Raw genomic sequence first — 15,468 nt, 5'->3', positions numbered from 1 at the left:
AATGCAAGATCAGAAAGAGAAATTAAGGAAACAATCCCATTCACCACTGCAACAAAAAGAATAAAATACCTAGGAACAAACCTACCTAAGGAGGTAAAAGACCTGTACTCAGAAAACTTTAAGACACTGATGAAAGAAATCAAAGATGACACAAATAGATGGACAGATATACCACGTTCTTGGATTGGAAGAATCAATACCGTGAAAATGACTATACTACCCAAAGCAATCTACACATTCAATGCAATCCCTTTCAAATTACCAGTGGCATTTTTTTTACAGAACTAGAACAAAAAATCTTAAAATTTGTATGGAGACAGAAAAGACCCTGAATAGCCAAAGCAGTCTTAAGGGAAAAAAACGGAGCTGGAGGAATCAGACTCCCTGACTTCAGACTATACTACAAAGCTACAGTAATTAAGACAATATGGTACTGGCACAAAAACAGAAATATAGATCAATGGAACAGGATAGAAAGCCCAGAGATATACCCACACACACCTATGGTCAACTACTCTATGACAAACGAGGTAAGGATATACAATGGAGAAAAGACAGTCTCTTCAATAAGTGGTGCTGGGAAAACTGGACAGCTACATGTAAAAGAATGAAATCAGAACACTCCCTAACACCATACACAAAAATAAACTCAAAATGGATTACAGACCTAAATGTAAGACCAGACACTATAAAACTCTTAGAGGAAAACATAGGAAGAACACTCTTTGACATAAATCACAGCAAGATCTTTTTTGATCCACCTCCTAGAGTAATGGAAATAATAACAAAAATAAACAAATGGGACCTAATGAAACTCAGAAGCTTTTGCAAAGCAAAGGAAACTACAAACAACACCAAAAGACAACCCTCAGAATGGGAGAAAATATTTGCAAACGAACCAACAAAGGATTAATCTCCAAAATATATAAACAGCTCATGCAGCTCAATATTAAAAAAAGAAACAACCCAATCCAAAAAAAGGGCAAAAGACCTAAATAGACATTTCTTCAAAGAAGACATACAGATGGCCAAGAAGCACATGAAAAGCTGCTCAACATCACTAATTATTAGAGAAATGCTAATCAAAACTACAATGAGGTTATCACCTCACACCAGTTAGAATGGGCCTCATCAGACAATCTACAAACAACAAATGCTGGACAGGGTGTGGACAAAAGGGAACCCTCTTGCACTGTGGGTGGACATGTAAATTGATATAGCCACTATGGAGAAGAATATGGAGGGTCCTTATAAAACTAAAAATAGAATTACTGCATGACCCAGCAATCCCACTCCTGGGCATATAACCAGAGAAAACCGTAATTCAAAACAACACACGCACCCCAATGTTCATTGCAGCACTATTTACAATAGCCAGGACATGGAAGCAACCTAAATGCCCATCCACAGATGAATGGATAAAGAAGATGTGGTGCGTATGTATATACAATGGAATATTACTCAGCCATAAAAAGGAATGAAATTGGGTCATTTGTAGAGACGTGGATGGATCTAGAGACTGTCCTTATTTTGAACATTAGTAAGTAGAAAAAAAATCATGTATTTTTCTTGCCTTTCCTGTACAAACTGTATATCAACGTGATAAAATAATTGCTGAAGGAAAAAATGCTAATAAATGTAGAAACAAACAACAGAAAAAGAATCAGGTTTAGGTAAGGGGGTTGTTGTAGACTAAGAGAGTGTGTTTTATCTGTTAAAGATACACACTGAAGATTTTAAGGCTGAAATTACATGATTGCTGAGATTTGCTTTTAGAATATTCCCCCCAAAAGAAAAACAGTATGGGGGATAAATACACAAAGCAAAATGCTAATAAGTGTTGAAACTGATGATGAATGCTTGTGGAGACTCATTGTATTACTCTCTCTGCTTTCTTTGTAACTTTGAAATTTTCCACAATAAGAAGTTCAAATATACATGGAGAGAGAGTTTATCTTACATACGGCCAAATTTTCTGCTGGAAACATTATTTTATAATCAGAAAGGAAGTGCCTGAGATACTTCTTAAAATACAGAATCTCAGGCCCCACTGCAGACTTACTGGATCAGAATCCGAAGATAAGGCATAAAAAAGTCTGCTTTCTTACCGCTTCCCCGGTGAATCCACTGCAGCCCAGCACAAGTCTGCACCCAGCGGTTGAGATTAGATGACCCTACAGGCCTCACCCTGAGATCCTAGGGCTCTTAGCCATCCCTAGACTGCGCTACCTGTAGCTCTGAGAACAGTTTTCAGCACAGTGGTTGGCAGGGGGTGCGGGGAGTCAAGCTACAGAGTTTGGAGGGGCCAGTACCCATAAGGAACAGGATACAGGGACAGGAAATTCTGCCTGGACACGGTAGCATGAGGGCAAGAAGGCATCAATAGACCTTTCCAGGATTAGAGAGACCTGGGCATATTTTAACGCTGAGGGCAAAAGCTGTTGGAGAGAAAGAATTAAGATAGGAGACCAATACTGGGGGCTCCAGCCCCACGATGGCAGGAGAACAGGGAAGCCCCAGTGGGAGAGGCTGGGTTTGGAGCAGGAGGGATGAGACAGCCCTGGGCTAAGGATGTGGAAGTTGTAAGAGTGACACCCATGATGATCTAGAACTCGTCCAGTGCAGTAGCCGTGAGCCACAAGTAGCTGCTGAGCACTGGAAATGTGGCTGTTCTGAACTGAAATGTGCTGTGAAAATATAATACACAATGGATTTTGAAAATTTAGTAAAAAGAAAACCAGTGCAAAATACCTAATTAACATTGATTACATGTCAAATTGATAGTATTTTGGATATATTACAGTATATTATTAAAATTGATTGTATCTGTTTCTTTTTGCATTTTTTAATGTGACTCCTAAGGGATTTTTAACTGCATGACTGGCATGATACTTCTAGTGATCGATGCTGTTCTACAAGTTATGGAAGCCGGAACAGGGAGAAAAAGGTAAGCCCCGCCAAGGAGCCCTAGCTATCTCAAAAAAATGAAACCCGTTTCTATTACCCCAGAATCTGCCTCATTCAGACCAAGGTTTGGCCAAATTCATGAAAAAACTCCTTGCTCAGCCGACTACTTAACAGTACAAACAGAATGACAGTGGAAAGCGTACACAATCTGTTCTCAGACACCACTGACATATAGCAATTAATTCAGTGATGATGTGTCCTTATCTGTGGATGAGGCCGGGCCCTCAAGACCCTGCCGTGGGAAGGAAACCACCAACCAGCAAGCAATCCAGAGGAAGGTTCAGAGAAGGAGACAGACGGACAGACTGGCCTTGGCATTATCCACACTCAAACGAGGGGAAACACGTGCTGGGGCAAGTCGGTCCTCCCCCCCGAGCCACCCAGTCCTCCTCAAAGGCCTCTGGGCTCAGGTCTGCGTGCGTCCCCACCCCACCTACACCCCGTCCACAGCCGGGGGTGGGCAGCGAGGTACTTTCTGGGTGCCGCCTCCCCCTCCCTCAGTGTATCCGGCATCCTTCCTTCCTCCCTCCCCCAACCAGCCTCCGCTCTGCGGGATGTGCTCCGGGTGCTTTCCAGCCCGCAGGCCACCTTTCTGCTCCGGAAGGGAACGCAGCAGCCGGCGTGGGTGTTTGCCTGCGGGCTGTTATCTAAGATCAACACTGGCAGCTCCTGTCTCCAGGGCCGGGACTGAAGGAGGCCTCACGTCTCCGTGGGCCCTGGTCACCATAGTCCGTTTGGGGTTTTTTGGGGCGGGGGGGCAGGAGGGGCCACGCTCTGAAACAGCTGCAGGCCTTCTCTAGCATCTCCCTACCTGCTCCACCTTCAGCCCTTCTGAGCCCCGAGGCCCAGAGGCATCAGCTCAGGTGGCCCGCAAGAGCGAAGGCCTCCAGGTGACACGCTTACACTCTGCTGGGACTGCGGGAGGATTCCGGCCCCCCAGTGCACTGGTGGTGAGAAGTTTTCCAGCAGGAGGTACTCAGTCCCCACATTCTACTGAGGGGCTCAGTCCAGCCCCTCTCGGGCACCCACTGTCCCTAGAGTCTCCACAAGGGTCCAGTGTCCCCTGACGACCATCTCAGTCGGGCGGTCACTGGATGACCAGCGTTCTGCTGGCTCCCCTGCCCCATCCCGTCCTGCTCAGGAGCCTGGCTGGGCGTCCGGGCACTGCCACTGAGGGCTGCGTGGCTTTGGGGAAAGTGTGGTCCCTGTGGCATTCAGGTTTTCTCCCCGTGAAATAAGGGTGCAGCCTCCCAGGTCTTTAAGGTCGTGTTCTGTCACTCCTCTGCTCAAGAGCCTTCAGTGGCCTCTCTCTTCCAGATCAAGCCCAAACTCCTTGGGCCACCAGCTTCCAAACTGCTTATCCCAGCCCCGCACCTCCGTCTAGGCCTTTTCTTACAACCCGCCCCATTACCACCCTCCTCCGAGCACCCAGCCTTCTCACTGGGGCCACAAACAGTCTACACCCACGCCTGCTGTTCCCCTCCGCTCCTGCCCCTCTGCCTGCAGCGGTGCCCTCCCTTCAAAGCCCTGCTCCACTTCCGCCGCCTGGATCATGGAGCCCTTCCTACCCTCCCAGCCCGAGCCCAGCCAGAAGTGAGCTCCTCCTCTGAAACGCTAGAACGTCTACGTAGACAACTCACCGAGCCCTTAGGAGTCACCACCTGGGCATCCCGTGGGATGAGCCGCTGCGGGCACGTAAGGAATCCCCCACGTGGTTGATGCACTCTTCGTCCGTGAACATCTGACGTGGCAAAGGCTGGCCAGGGTACAAAAAACAGCTGTCATCTGAATGGTACTTGACAGGTTATAAAGGATTTCACACCCATCACCTCAGTTAATCCTCAGAGCCCCTCTGAGAGGCAGCCGTGAGCAGGGGGACGCTTAGTGATCTGCGTAAGGCCAATCTGTGTGTGGTCACCTGTGGCAGCACCAGGTCCCGGCTCTCCTGCCCCCAGGGCACTCTGCTTCCTTTCAGAACCTGGCTGGGCGAGGGGAGACAAGCGCACAGATTAAGAAAGACCAAGCTGAGCGCAGCCATCACCACCACCCAGAAGAAAGGATTGGACACTTGCCCCTTATCGTTGCCCTCAGCTTGTATTGGGCTGATTGCATCCCTGTGGGTCCCCTTTACACACTCTTCCATCCCCTGTATTTCTTGGGAGTTGGTTATTGAAACTACAGCATCTATAGACTTAGGTTTGATTTTTTTTGCAAGGTGGAGCATGTGATTCTACCAAGAGTTACACAAAAGTAAGACTTTCCTTATTTGCTTGTTTCTTATTACCAAATGAATATTCAACCTAAGCACTAAAAATAATTCCAAAGAAGAAAAAATTGAATAGCATATGTCCTTCCAGATAGTTGGCTGTCTATATTTGTTGTATTTTTCTGTCTTGTATTTCTTCCATAAAATGGGATCATACTACACATTTAAAAAAAGAAAAGGACTGGAGTTCAGCCCCTGTTGGAGATGATCCCTGCCCTGCTCCTCCGCAGTTTCCTCATCTGAAAAATGGGGCTTCCCTCGGGGACGTGTGAGAATTCCAAGAGCCAGCGTCCCATGTGCTCGGGGTGTGTGGGAGCCAGAGCAGCATCCCTCACGGAGAGCAGCGAGCGCAGGGGCAGGATAAGCTCCCGAGTTCGAGTGAGGATACCTCGTTCTACCCCGGGAGGAAGGGAGTGGCAGAAGGGCCAGTAAGCCAAGGCCCCAGAGCAGCAAAGCCAGACCAGACCCAGGGCCACTCTCCTCCCTCCCACCTAAACCAGGGCCAGGCGCGCTTGCGGAGAGGAGCAGCAGATGGCCACCTCACGTGGCTGTCCCAGGCCACCCAGACATCTCTCGGGGCGTTTGCCCTCCGCTGTTGATTTCTACCCAGAGGACGACGTGAGCATTTTTAGTTCCCAAGGAATGTCAATCAGCCCCCGGATACTGGGCTGCCCTGAGGTGGGGTTGCTGGTTTAAAACAAACACAGGCTGCCTATATAATGACCAGGCAGCCAACAGTCGCCACCTCCACCAGGAATCCCAGGTAGGCACTCTGGCGACTCCCTTGCATGTAGGTGGGTCTGTTTATGGGTTAATTCACCTCCACTGCCAGGCATCCGCAGGCCCATCTGAACTCGGGGAGGTCGCACGACCTGGGGCAGCCTGGCTGCTCAGAGCTGGGCTTGGGAGCCACCCCAGTGCCCCCATGTCTCCTGGGACCTTGCCAGTTCAGCTTCCTCATACATCCTCGAGAAACTTGGCACAAGGTCCTCGGGGCCTGGGATAAAGGACATGGGGAGCCCCACTGCCAAGCATTCTGCCCCCAGATGAACAGTCTTGGAAAAGAGCACACACATCCTTCCATCGCTCCTACCTGGGGGAGGTGGGCAGAGAGGGCGCTAAGAGCCGCTCTACTCCGCAGTCATGGCCCCAGGTCCAGGTCAGAGCCCTTCAGCCTGTCTGCTGGGCTCAGAGGCACAGGGAGGGAAGGAGGGGGAAAAAAGGGGATGGAATGGGGGGCGCATGCTGCCCAGAGACGCTCTCTCCTCCAGGCCCATCTGTCCCCAGCCAGCCGAGGCCATGCCCTCCCCAGGGACCGTCTGCAGCCTGCTGCTCCTCAGTGTGCTCTGGGTGGACTTGGCCATGGCGGGCTCCAGCTTCCTGAGCCCCGAACACCAGAAAGTGCAGGTGAGACGTCCCCCCATGAGCCCTGCGTTCTGACTGGGGAATCGCATTGCAGCCCTGCCATGAGCTGTGTGACCTGGGCAGCGGCTCACCCTCTCTGCGCTTCAGCCTTCTTCTCCCAGAGCACAAAGGAGGACTCTGGGTCTGACCGTGGGCCCACACCTCACTCTGCTTCTGGAAGGACGGGGGGCTTAGGGCCCTAAGGAGAACACCTCCTCTTTCCAGCAGAGAAAGGAATCCAAGAAGCTGTCAGCCAAACCGAAGCCCCGGGCCCTGGAAGGCTGGCTTGACGCAGAAGTCAGAAGTCAGGCGGAAGGCGCAGGGGACGAGCTGGAAATCCAGGTGGGTCCCTCTGCAGTTTTGTACTTTCAGCAGTGGAGGGGATGGGGCGCGGGAGGGCGTGGAGAGGCGGCCACCCACAGGGACTCACTTACCAGCCACTCAAGGAACATTAAATAGCACAAAAACAGTGGACTCTGCACCACTGGGCTCAGTGAGATCGGCTTTGCCGATCAACAGGCAAACATCTAAGCAACTTTGCTGTATTAGGATGAGCCTCAAGCAGAGGGGAGAGGGGGCGCCAGCAGACGACAGGTGATCTCAGAGGGGAGCCAGCAAACAGACACTCAGGAAGAAAGAGCTGGTCACAGACTGGAGGCGTTTCCTGCAGAAAACTTTCTGATTGACTCACGGGCCCCTCAGACCTTACCTTACCAAATCTTACCAGACGGCGGCCTGGACAGGTGAGCGGCAGGCCCAGCTCTCACCAAACCCCACCTGTAGACGAGGATGGGGCTCATCAGGCTTGCTTGAGCTTTGATGAATAGTTCACAGGGCAGGGGAGCCATTTAGAGAGAAACGGAGAACTAGGAGAGAAGGCGTTTTATAGTTACCCGTCGGGCAGCCGCGGTCCAGGGAATGGTTCTGACAAGAGTTTAGGTGAGGACAGATACCCGCACGCAGGGAAACCAGAATCCCCGGCTGGTGCCTAGTAACTACTGTTAGTAACTGCGGTCTCACTTTCCGGCTGCTTTACCCTCCTGCGTAGCATTTAACCTCTACAACTGCCTGTGAGGTCAGCGGGGCTGGTTTCTGTGCCCTCATTTAGAGATGAGGAACCGAGGTTCAGCCGAGGGAGCTCACTGGGTTGAGGGACCACAGCCTGCATGGGGCAGAGGTGGGACCCACAGTCTGGGGGACTCCAGTCCCCAAGCCCTGTGTCCCCATCACCGGTCTGGCAGAGAGCGAGCAGGTGGCCCAGGAAGTCTCCTCTGCCCAGCCTCGGCCTCCCTCCACCTACTCCCAGCCTCTCCTCCCCTCAGGGGTCAAATCCCCAACCCTTGCCCTCTGACCCTCACCAGGCGCCTCCTCCGCCACGTGTGAGACCCCACCTGCCACATTCCCACTCATCGGCCTGCAAATCCTTAGACTAAAACCAGGGAACTTTCCGGGTGAGACTGCCAGGTCCAGTGGGGCCAGAGACACCCTAAGTTAGCCCAGGCGGGGAAGAGGTTCCAGTGGCTGATGACTCACGGCTGGATGTTTCCAGTTTCCACAGAGCAAATGGCAGGCCCTGGCTCCGCTAGAACCAGGAGTCTGAAATGTCGGCGGTGGTGGGACGCCAGAGGCAGGTGGGAGGCCTGTGACACAGGCTGCAGAGCTCTGGCTGTGCCCCCCCGAACCTCTCCAGGGCTGGGGTCCCACCTCACTCATCCCAGGCCCCTACACCCCCTCCAAAAGTTTTCCTGAAATCAAGTTTCAGAGCTGGAAGCTTTCAAGACCAAGTTCCACCCATCCCCCACTGACCCGATGAGACACTAAGGCGCCTTTTCAAGTCGCTCGAAGCCGCTCCCCTATCCAACAGCTGCTGCACCTCCCGTCAGTTGCCCGTCGCCCGGTTCCAGGGTGCAAACCAGCCCAGCAGGTCCCCAGCTTGGTGCTCGTGGTGCTGCAAAGTCTGCTGGGGTCATCCAACCACCCGCATCAACCACAGGGGTGGAGGGGAAATGAGTATTTACTGAAGGGAGGGGACAGAGGGGCCTCAGTTCCCCCAAAATCACTCATATCATCTCCACTCGCTCCACCTTCACGGTGGAGACAAGAGGGGGAGGTAAATTTTAAAAAGGGGACCAACAGATATCTGTTGTTTTAATAACATCTCTGAGCATCTCAGCTCATCTGTGAAATGGGAGCAACAGTGGCTCCTGCCCGGAGGGAAAGGGGCTCAGCCTGGGACTGACCAGGGCAAGGGCTGCACGCAGGGCAGGGCAGCGGCTCGGGGGCTCAAAGAGGCTCCAGGGCTGGTGGACTCAGGCCTGCAGTCTGGCCCTTGCTTCCACCTCCCTCTGTGGCCCCAGGCAAGTCGGGGCCTCAGCTCCTTTATCTGAAAAATGCGGCTCACGTGTCCTGTCTGGAGGCCAAGGAGGCAGGAGGACCAAGGACCGAGGGCTCCCTTTCAGCCCCAAGATCCCTGCATCAACTCATCCAGAATCTCAGTGACCAACAGGGCCAGGAACCCAGGCAGTTACTGGATGAACGGAGCTAAAGATAGTCTCCACTCCCCAGGAGAGAAACGATGATGTGGCCGAAAACAGAGCTCCTTCCTATTCACCCAAAACCGAGCTCCAGTAAATCATCTCATAGGATGCCGAGAAATTAGGGGAAATGGGGTGCTCTCCCTGTGGAAGGGACGAGACGGAGGCACAGAAAGAAGAACAAACTTGGCTCAGAGCATCGTTCTAGGGAAAGGTCAGCTTCCTGTCCAATTTCCCACAGAACAAGGAGAGGCCTGTGCAAATGAGAGGAAGACCACCTGGGAAGGGAGGAAGGTGGGGGGCTAGTGCTGTGTACACCAGGGAGAACCCTGCTCCCCAGATCACCCTGCCAGGGCCTGAAACTCTACCACTGGCCATTCAACCTTATGTCTTCCTAAGCTGCAAGGAGCGGGGAACCTTGATCTAGGGGACCTCACAGCTTTTATCAGTAACCTCCTCAGAGGTAAGGAAAGAGGGTACAAGGTAAGCCTCCTAAAGATGGTGCGGACGCTAAGACTAGGCCTGGGCAGGAGGGTAACCTGGCTGAGCTGTCCCCTCAGTGGTGCCTGCTGGACCCCAGGCCCCCTCTCTCCCTCTCCTGAGAGCCCAGGGCCTCCACTGGGATGGGGGCGGGGGGCGGGGCAGGGACGGGAGGGTGTGACCTCTGACAATTCCTGGGTCCTCCTCCTAGTTCAGCGCCCCCTTTGACGTTGGGATCAAGCTGTCAGGGGCTCACTCCCACCAGCACGGCCAGACCCTGGGGAAGTTTCTTCAGGACGTCCTTTGGGAAGACGCCAGTGGTAAGTCCTTTCTCCAGTTTCCTCGGAGTCCCAATGTGAGTCCGCCTATGGGTGACAAAACAGAAGTTTTCTTCCCCATCCCCGCCTCTCAAAAGAGCTTCTAATTCCTCTTTCCCAAACACAGTCATCCCTCAGTACCTGCGGGGGAATGGTTCCAGGGCCCCCAGCTTTTAGGGGATATGCCCAAATCACACGGTCCATATTCTGAGGCCAGCGCTCCCCCCATTACAACACACCACCTCCGTCACCCTGTGGAAGAAAAGCCAACTTTGATGGCACTGGCAAGATGGCGGACACAGCACCATTTTTTTGATGTTTTGGTTTTTTTTTGGCTGTACTGCACGGTATGCGGGATCTTAGTTCCCTAATCAGGGATCGAACCCGTGCCCCCCGCAGTGGAAGCACGGAGTCTTAACCACTGGACCACTAGGGAAGTCCCAGACACAGCACTTTGACTTGACCTCTTGCTTTTCAGAAACCCCAGCCGACAAGTGACGGGCCCTGAGTCCAGCCACCTCTCCGTTTTCCCACCCTCAGAAGCACTTACCTGGCTTCCAGAACACTTCCGAGACCACTCCCAGCTCTGAGGGGTACCAGCCTAGGAGGTGAATAAATGCTCAAACTGGATGGTGAAGGTTCAAAATGTTTATTTCACGAAAGAGGAAAATTTCACATTTCACTGAAAAACACCCCCTGCCCCATTCTTGGTCTATGGTCAATGGGAAGAGAAAAGAAGAACATGTAGCAACGAGGTGTCAATGCTTAGAAAACCAAATTAGACCCACTTCTACAAGCAGATAAGGCTACTGGGGGAGAGGAGGTGGACAGAAAGGGGGAAGGAGGGGTGAGACAGAGGAGAAAAAGGAGAAGAAAGACTAAGTTCCTTTAAATATCAGAGCTTCCCGATGCAAAGTTGCACTGAGAGCTTATTAACAACCAGCAAGGCCTGTGTGGACAGGAAATCTTCAGGTGACACTATCAGAGCCAACAGCCATTGAACTGACATCCATGGGCAGAAAAGGATGCTGGGAATGTGAGAGCCTAAGTTTAAAGCTGGACTAAGTGGGCCGCTAACAATGGCTAGAGCCACTGCTGGACACAGCTGACCTAACTCCTCCTCCTTCCTCCTCGTCCACTGAAAAGACCTGGCACAGCAGACGCCACCTCATGTGGCCAAGGCTGGCCATTACCTTGGTTCCTTCATTGATTTGGGACACCAGGTTGATGTCCAAAAACACTTCCAACTCCAGCTCACAGCTGAAGTGAGCCTTGGTCCTTAAATTCCACAACTGAATTACAGTGAAGACCCAGTCTTCCTGGGAGGAATGTCACTTATCAGTCACTTGCTCTTTGGTATAAACACGTGAACTGACTTGAGAGCTAGTGACGATGGATGCGTGATCACAAGGGGAGGAGCACCGCCCACCCCAACAGGTGCGCACCCATCAGAAACATGCAGGATGCCCCTCTGCGAAGCTGGGGTAACATCCATATTCTGGAGAAACCTCTGTCACAAAGGGCTCCCTCTAGGAGCCAAGTATCTTTTCGAGTGAAATTCTGGCCATCTGGCACTCAAGGCACAGCCCTACAGCACTAACCACTGATCACACTAAGCGGGCACCCCGAAACCCCACCACCATGCCTCAGTGAGGAGCCACACATGGTCCGTGGAATGTCACATGATCAGAGACCCTTAGAAATGCAGTCTCAGGCCCCGCCCCGCCCTAGTAGATCAGGATCTGCATTTTAACAAGACCCCCAGGCGCATATATAAAGTGGCTTACAGGCCACGGGGTCCTATTCAGGCAGCAGAGCCAGGTCGGCCCACCTGGCTTAGAGCAGGTGTGGACTCTTATATAACTGAGGAAAATGCAGACTTGGCCAGGGGGCCCTCAACAAAACTGAAAGCGCATGAAAAAGCTGTCCTGTTCCCTCTTTCACTTATCTCCCCCCCACAACTCTCTAAGCCCCAGCTCTGCTGTCAACTCCATGCCCATGCATTGGGCACACAACACATATACACACTCTTCCATCTCTCGGGGGACCACACACCTGACTACCTGACCGTGCAGTGACGCAGCTCACCGAGCCCTGCTTCTGAAAGCATCTGCCTCTAAGTGGTAATCACACTTTGAAAGGCATTATCCCCACTAGAGGAATCTAAGGTATTGGAGAGCAGGTGAACTACTTGGGTGGAGGGAGAGAGGAAGCAGAAGTCCGCCTCTAGTGAGCCAGCCACTCGCTCTGATGCAGAGACCCACACGCGGGCCTGGAGCTGAGGCACGTCCCAGCTCTAAAGCTTAGTAGGGGTGCAACCCTGATCATCACTAGCCAGGCCCACCGCCCTCTTCTCAACACCCAGCGGAGGCACCAAGACTCAAACATAGGCAAAGGGCCCAAGAAACCAGCTCCTGACCTGCTGGAGAAGCAGCCAGACGGGGCTCCGGGGAGGATGGGGGCCAGGCCCTGGGGGGAATGCTCGTCACCTGATGCTCCTCCACAAAGACAAGCCCTTACTCCTTTCTCAAGGGACACACAAGCCTTCTCTCCCACTTGCCTAGGTCATTCACTCCAGAAACAGAGGTTAAGCACCCACTCTGGTCGGGCTCTCTCACCTGTCCCAGGCAGCATGGTGGGGTGGAAAGCTTGAGGCCTTCAGGCTCAGACCTGAATCTGAACACCAGCTGTCTGGTCCAGCCCACGACACTGAACTTCTCAGGCTCCTCCCATGTAAAACACCCACCTCCCCAGGTCACTGTCAAGATTGAACACAGTATCTCCCGTTGCGGACACCTGCACATAGTAGACATTCAATTATCCTGACAGCCACCATTTACAGCATTCTTGCTGTGCACCGGCACTGTTCTAAATACTTCTTACATGAACTTAATGTAATTTCAGTGAATTTTCACAACAGACCCACTTCAGAGGGGGAAAACTGAAGTTCAGAGGAATTTGGTGACTTCCCAAGGTCACAGAGCAAACACGTTTCTGACTCACCCAGAGCTGTGGGCTCAGGCCCCCACTCCCCCACGTTCGGCTGCTTCTCCACCAATGTCACCCTCTTGCCCTGCTGCCTAGGGTCCTAGGGATTCCTTCTGTTTCTGTTTTTCATTTTCTTTCATAATACACGGGGTCAACTTAGAGTGGGCTGAGGACAATTTCAAGTCAACAACCGGCAGAAATAAAACTGATCACAGGAAACAGGCAACACACTTGAGAAAACGGAGCATTTCAAACCTGGTCCCATGTCAGCCTTCTCGGACCTGTTCCTGCACATGTCACTTCCCGACACCACTAACTTCCGGTTCTCCAAAGCAGCTGTATATACCCCTGGGCTAAGCAAGATATTTGCTGCAGAAAAAAAACCCTTCCTTATAAAACAACTTTTTAATTTTATAATATACCCAGTACATTAGTATAACAGCTCATGTATTTAACTTTTTTTTTAATTAATTAATTTGTTTTAATTTTTGGCTGCGTTGGGTCTTCGTTGCTGCGCGTGGGCTTTCTCTAGTTGCAGCGAGCGGGGGCTACTCTTTGTTGTGGTGCAAGGGCTTGTCATTGCCGTGGCTTCTCTTGTTGCAGAGCACAGGCTCTAGGCACACAGACTTCAGTAGTTGTGGCACTCGGGCTCAGTAGTTGTGGCTTGCAGGCTCATTAGTTGTGGAGCACGGGCTTAGTTGCTCCGTGGCATGTGGGATCTTCCCAGGCCAGGGATCAAACCCGTGTCCCCTGCATTGGCAGGCAGATTCTTAACCACTGTGCCACCAGGGAAGCCCGTGTTTAACATCTTACACGCTTACAGAGGGGTAAAAAATTCTCTTACGACGGTGTACAGACAGAAGAATAGAGATCCACGCTTGGTTACCTTCCTTTAGTCTGAATCCACTTCCAAACATCATTGACAAATGAGCATTTACAGGGAGCACAGGGCTGCCTGGCCACTGACTGACAGTTCTGTTGCCATCCTGGACACTTTATTCAAGCACCATACACTTCAGTGGCCCTTTGCCCTGATCTTACAGAAATGCCTGAGGCAAAAATGAAAGTGTTCACGGTAAATGATTACTATTGGTCCTAAACTTAATACAGAAAGAGAGATGTAAAACACCAGAAAGGCCAAGAGCAGATTTCCAGCCACAAAGAGACTATCATTGTCCAGTGGACACAGCTGCCATATGTCCAGCTGGGACAGAGCTGAGACAGTGAGGAATGTGCTGGAAATATGCACACCAATGACTGTGCATCTGAGATGAGGCATCAACAGATTCCAAATTTCCTTACCATTCTTGGAACAGAGCCTCCCTTTTGACGGGTTTACTTTGGGCTTGAGCACTTACTTGTGTTCAAGGATACCTTAGGACAAAACTGGAAGACTGACTGCAAGCAGTGAAACAGAATTTCCTCCAAAGTTCACCCAGCGGCATCAGAGTTCACAGTCCAAAGCCCACAGTACAACCGAGTCATCAACAACACCCTCGTGTACTCAATTTTTCCTCCTCCTACTGCGTTGCTCTGGAACAAAGGTGTCTATGTATTTTTCACAGCTAAGCAGCAGCAGTGTATTTGGGTGTTTCCAGGCAGTAAAATGAGAGTTAATGCTCAAAGGCAGCAGAACTTTTAAGAAGTTACCAGGGATTCTTCTTTTCAGTTGAATTTTTATTTATTTATTTATTTATTTTAAATTTTATTTATTTATTTATTTTTGGCTGTGTTGGGTCTTCGTTTCTGTGCGAGGGCTTTCTCTAGTTGCGGCAAGTGGGGGCCACTCTTCATCGCGGTGCGCAGGCCTTTCACTGTCGCGGCCTCTCTTGTTGCGGAGCACAGGCTCCAGACGCGCAGGCTCAGTAGTTGTGGCTCACGGGCTTAGTTGCTCTGCGGCATGTGGGATCTTCCCAGACCAGGGCTTGAACCCGTGTCCCCTGCATTGGCAGGCGGATTCTCAACCACTGCGCCACCAGGGAAGCCCTTTTCAGTTGAATTTTTTTTTTTTTTAGCAAATCTTTTTTTTTTAATTAATTAATTTATTTTTGGCTGCATTGGGTCTTCGTTGCTGCGCGCAGGCTTTCTCTAGTTGCAGCGAGCGGGGGCTACTCTTCGTTGTGGTGCACAGGTTTCTCAATGCAGTGGCTTCTCTTGTTGCAGAGCACGGGCTCTAGGCGTGTGGGCTTCAGTAGTTGTGGCACACAGGCTCAGCAGTTGTGGCTTGCAGGCTCTAGAGCAAAGGCTTCAGTAGTTGTGGCGCACGGGCTTAGCTGCGCCGTGGCATGTGGGATCTTCCCGGACCAGGGTTCAAACCCGTGTCTCCTGCATTGGCAGGTGGATTCTTAACCACTGTGCCACCAGGGAAGCCCTTTCCAGTTGAATTTTGCTGAGGCACAGGTATATTTGTGAATGTCTCCAGACATTTGGATTCTTAGGTTACAAAGCCAGTCAGCAACTAAACCATCGTTAACACTCTGAGAAATATAAACGAACATGGAGACCATGGGAG

At 51.4% G+C, this 15,468-nt stretch overlaps 1 protein-coding gene and 1 long non-coding RNA gene across 4 annotated transcripts in view; one reads left to right on the top strand and one right to left on the bottom strand.

Moving 5' to 3' along the window:
• LOC309639054 overlaps nucleotides 1-4,974 on the bottom strand; it is a 34,401-nt gene extending 29,427 nt beyond the window's left edge. The window contains exons 1-2 of the long non-coding RNA XR_014251432.1: nucleotides 4,886-4,974; nucleotides 4,608-4,723 (exon numbers count right to left, since the gene is read on the bottom strand). This is a non-coding gene — a long non-coding RNA (uncharacterized lncRNA). The remainder of the gene's footprint in view (nucleotides 1-4,607; nucleotides 4,724-4,885) is intronic.
• Nucleotides 4,975-5,896: 922 nt separating this feature from the next.
• Nucleotides 5,897-10,940, top strand: GHRL (ghrelin and obestatin prepropeptide; the record flags this gene model as incomplete). Of its 3 annotated transcripts, none has more annotated exons than XM_082415815.1 (4): nucleotides 5,897-5,996; nucleotides 6,505-6,640; nucleotides 6,863-6,979; nucleotides 9,863-10,095. In XM_082415815.1, 4 exons carry the CDS (start codon nucleotides 5,953-5,955, stop codon nucleotides 10,073-10,075), a joined length of 510 nt encoding a protein of 169 aa, XP_082271941.1. In that variant the 3' UTR covers nucleotides 10,076-10,095. The 3 variants fall into 3 exon arrangements, with proteins under 3 accessions (XP_082271941.1, XP_082271940.1, XP_082271939.1); XM_082415814.1 differs by lacking the exon at nucleotides 5,897-5,996 and adding an exon at nucleotides 10,447-10,940 and having other exon boundaries at nucleotides 6,377-6,640; nucleotides 9,863-9,971; XM_082415813.1 differs by lacking the exon at nucleotides 5,897-5,996 and having other exon boundaries at nucleotides 6,377-6,640.
• Nucleotides 10,941-15,468: the final 4,528 nt, after the last annotated feature.

Source organism: Balaenoptera physalus, assembly GCF_965194825.1.
Source record: "Balaenoptera physalus genome assembly, chromosome: 11".
Taxonomy (NCBI): Eukaryota; Metazoa; Chordata; class Mammalia; order Artiodactyla; family Balaenopteridae; genus Balaenoptera; species Balaenoptera physalus.
The sequence above is the reverse complement of the archived record's forward strand: the minus strand, read 5'-3'. Positions and strand labels throughout refer to the sequence as shown.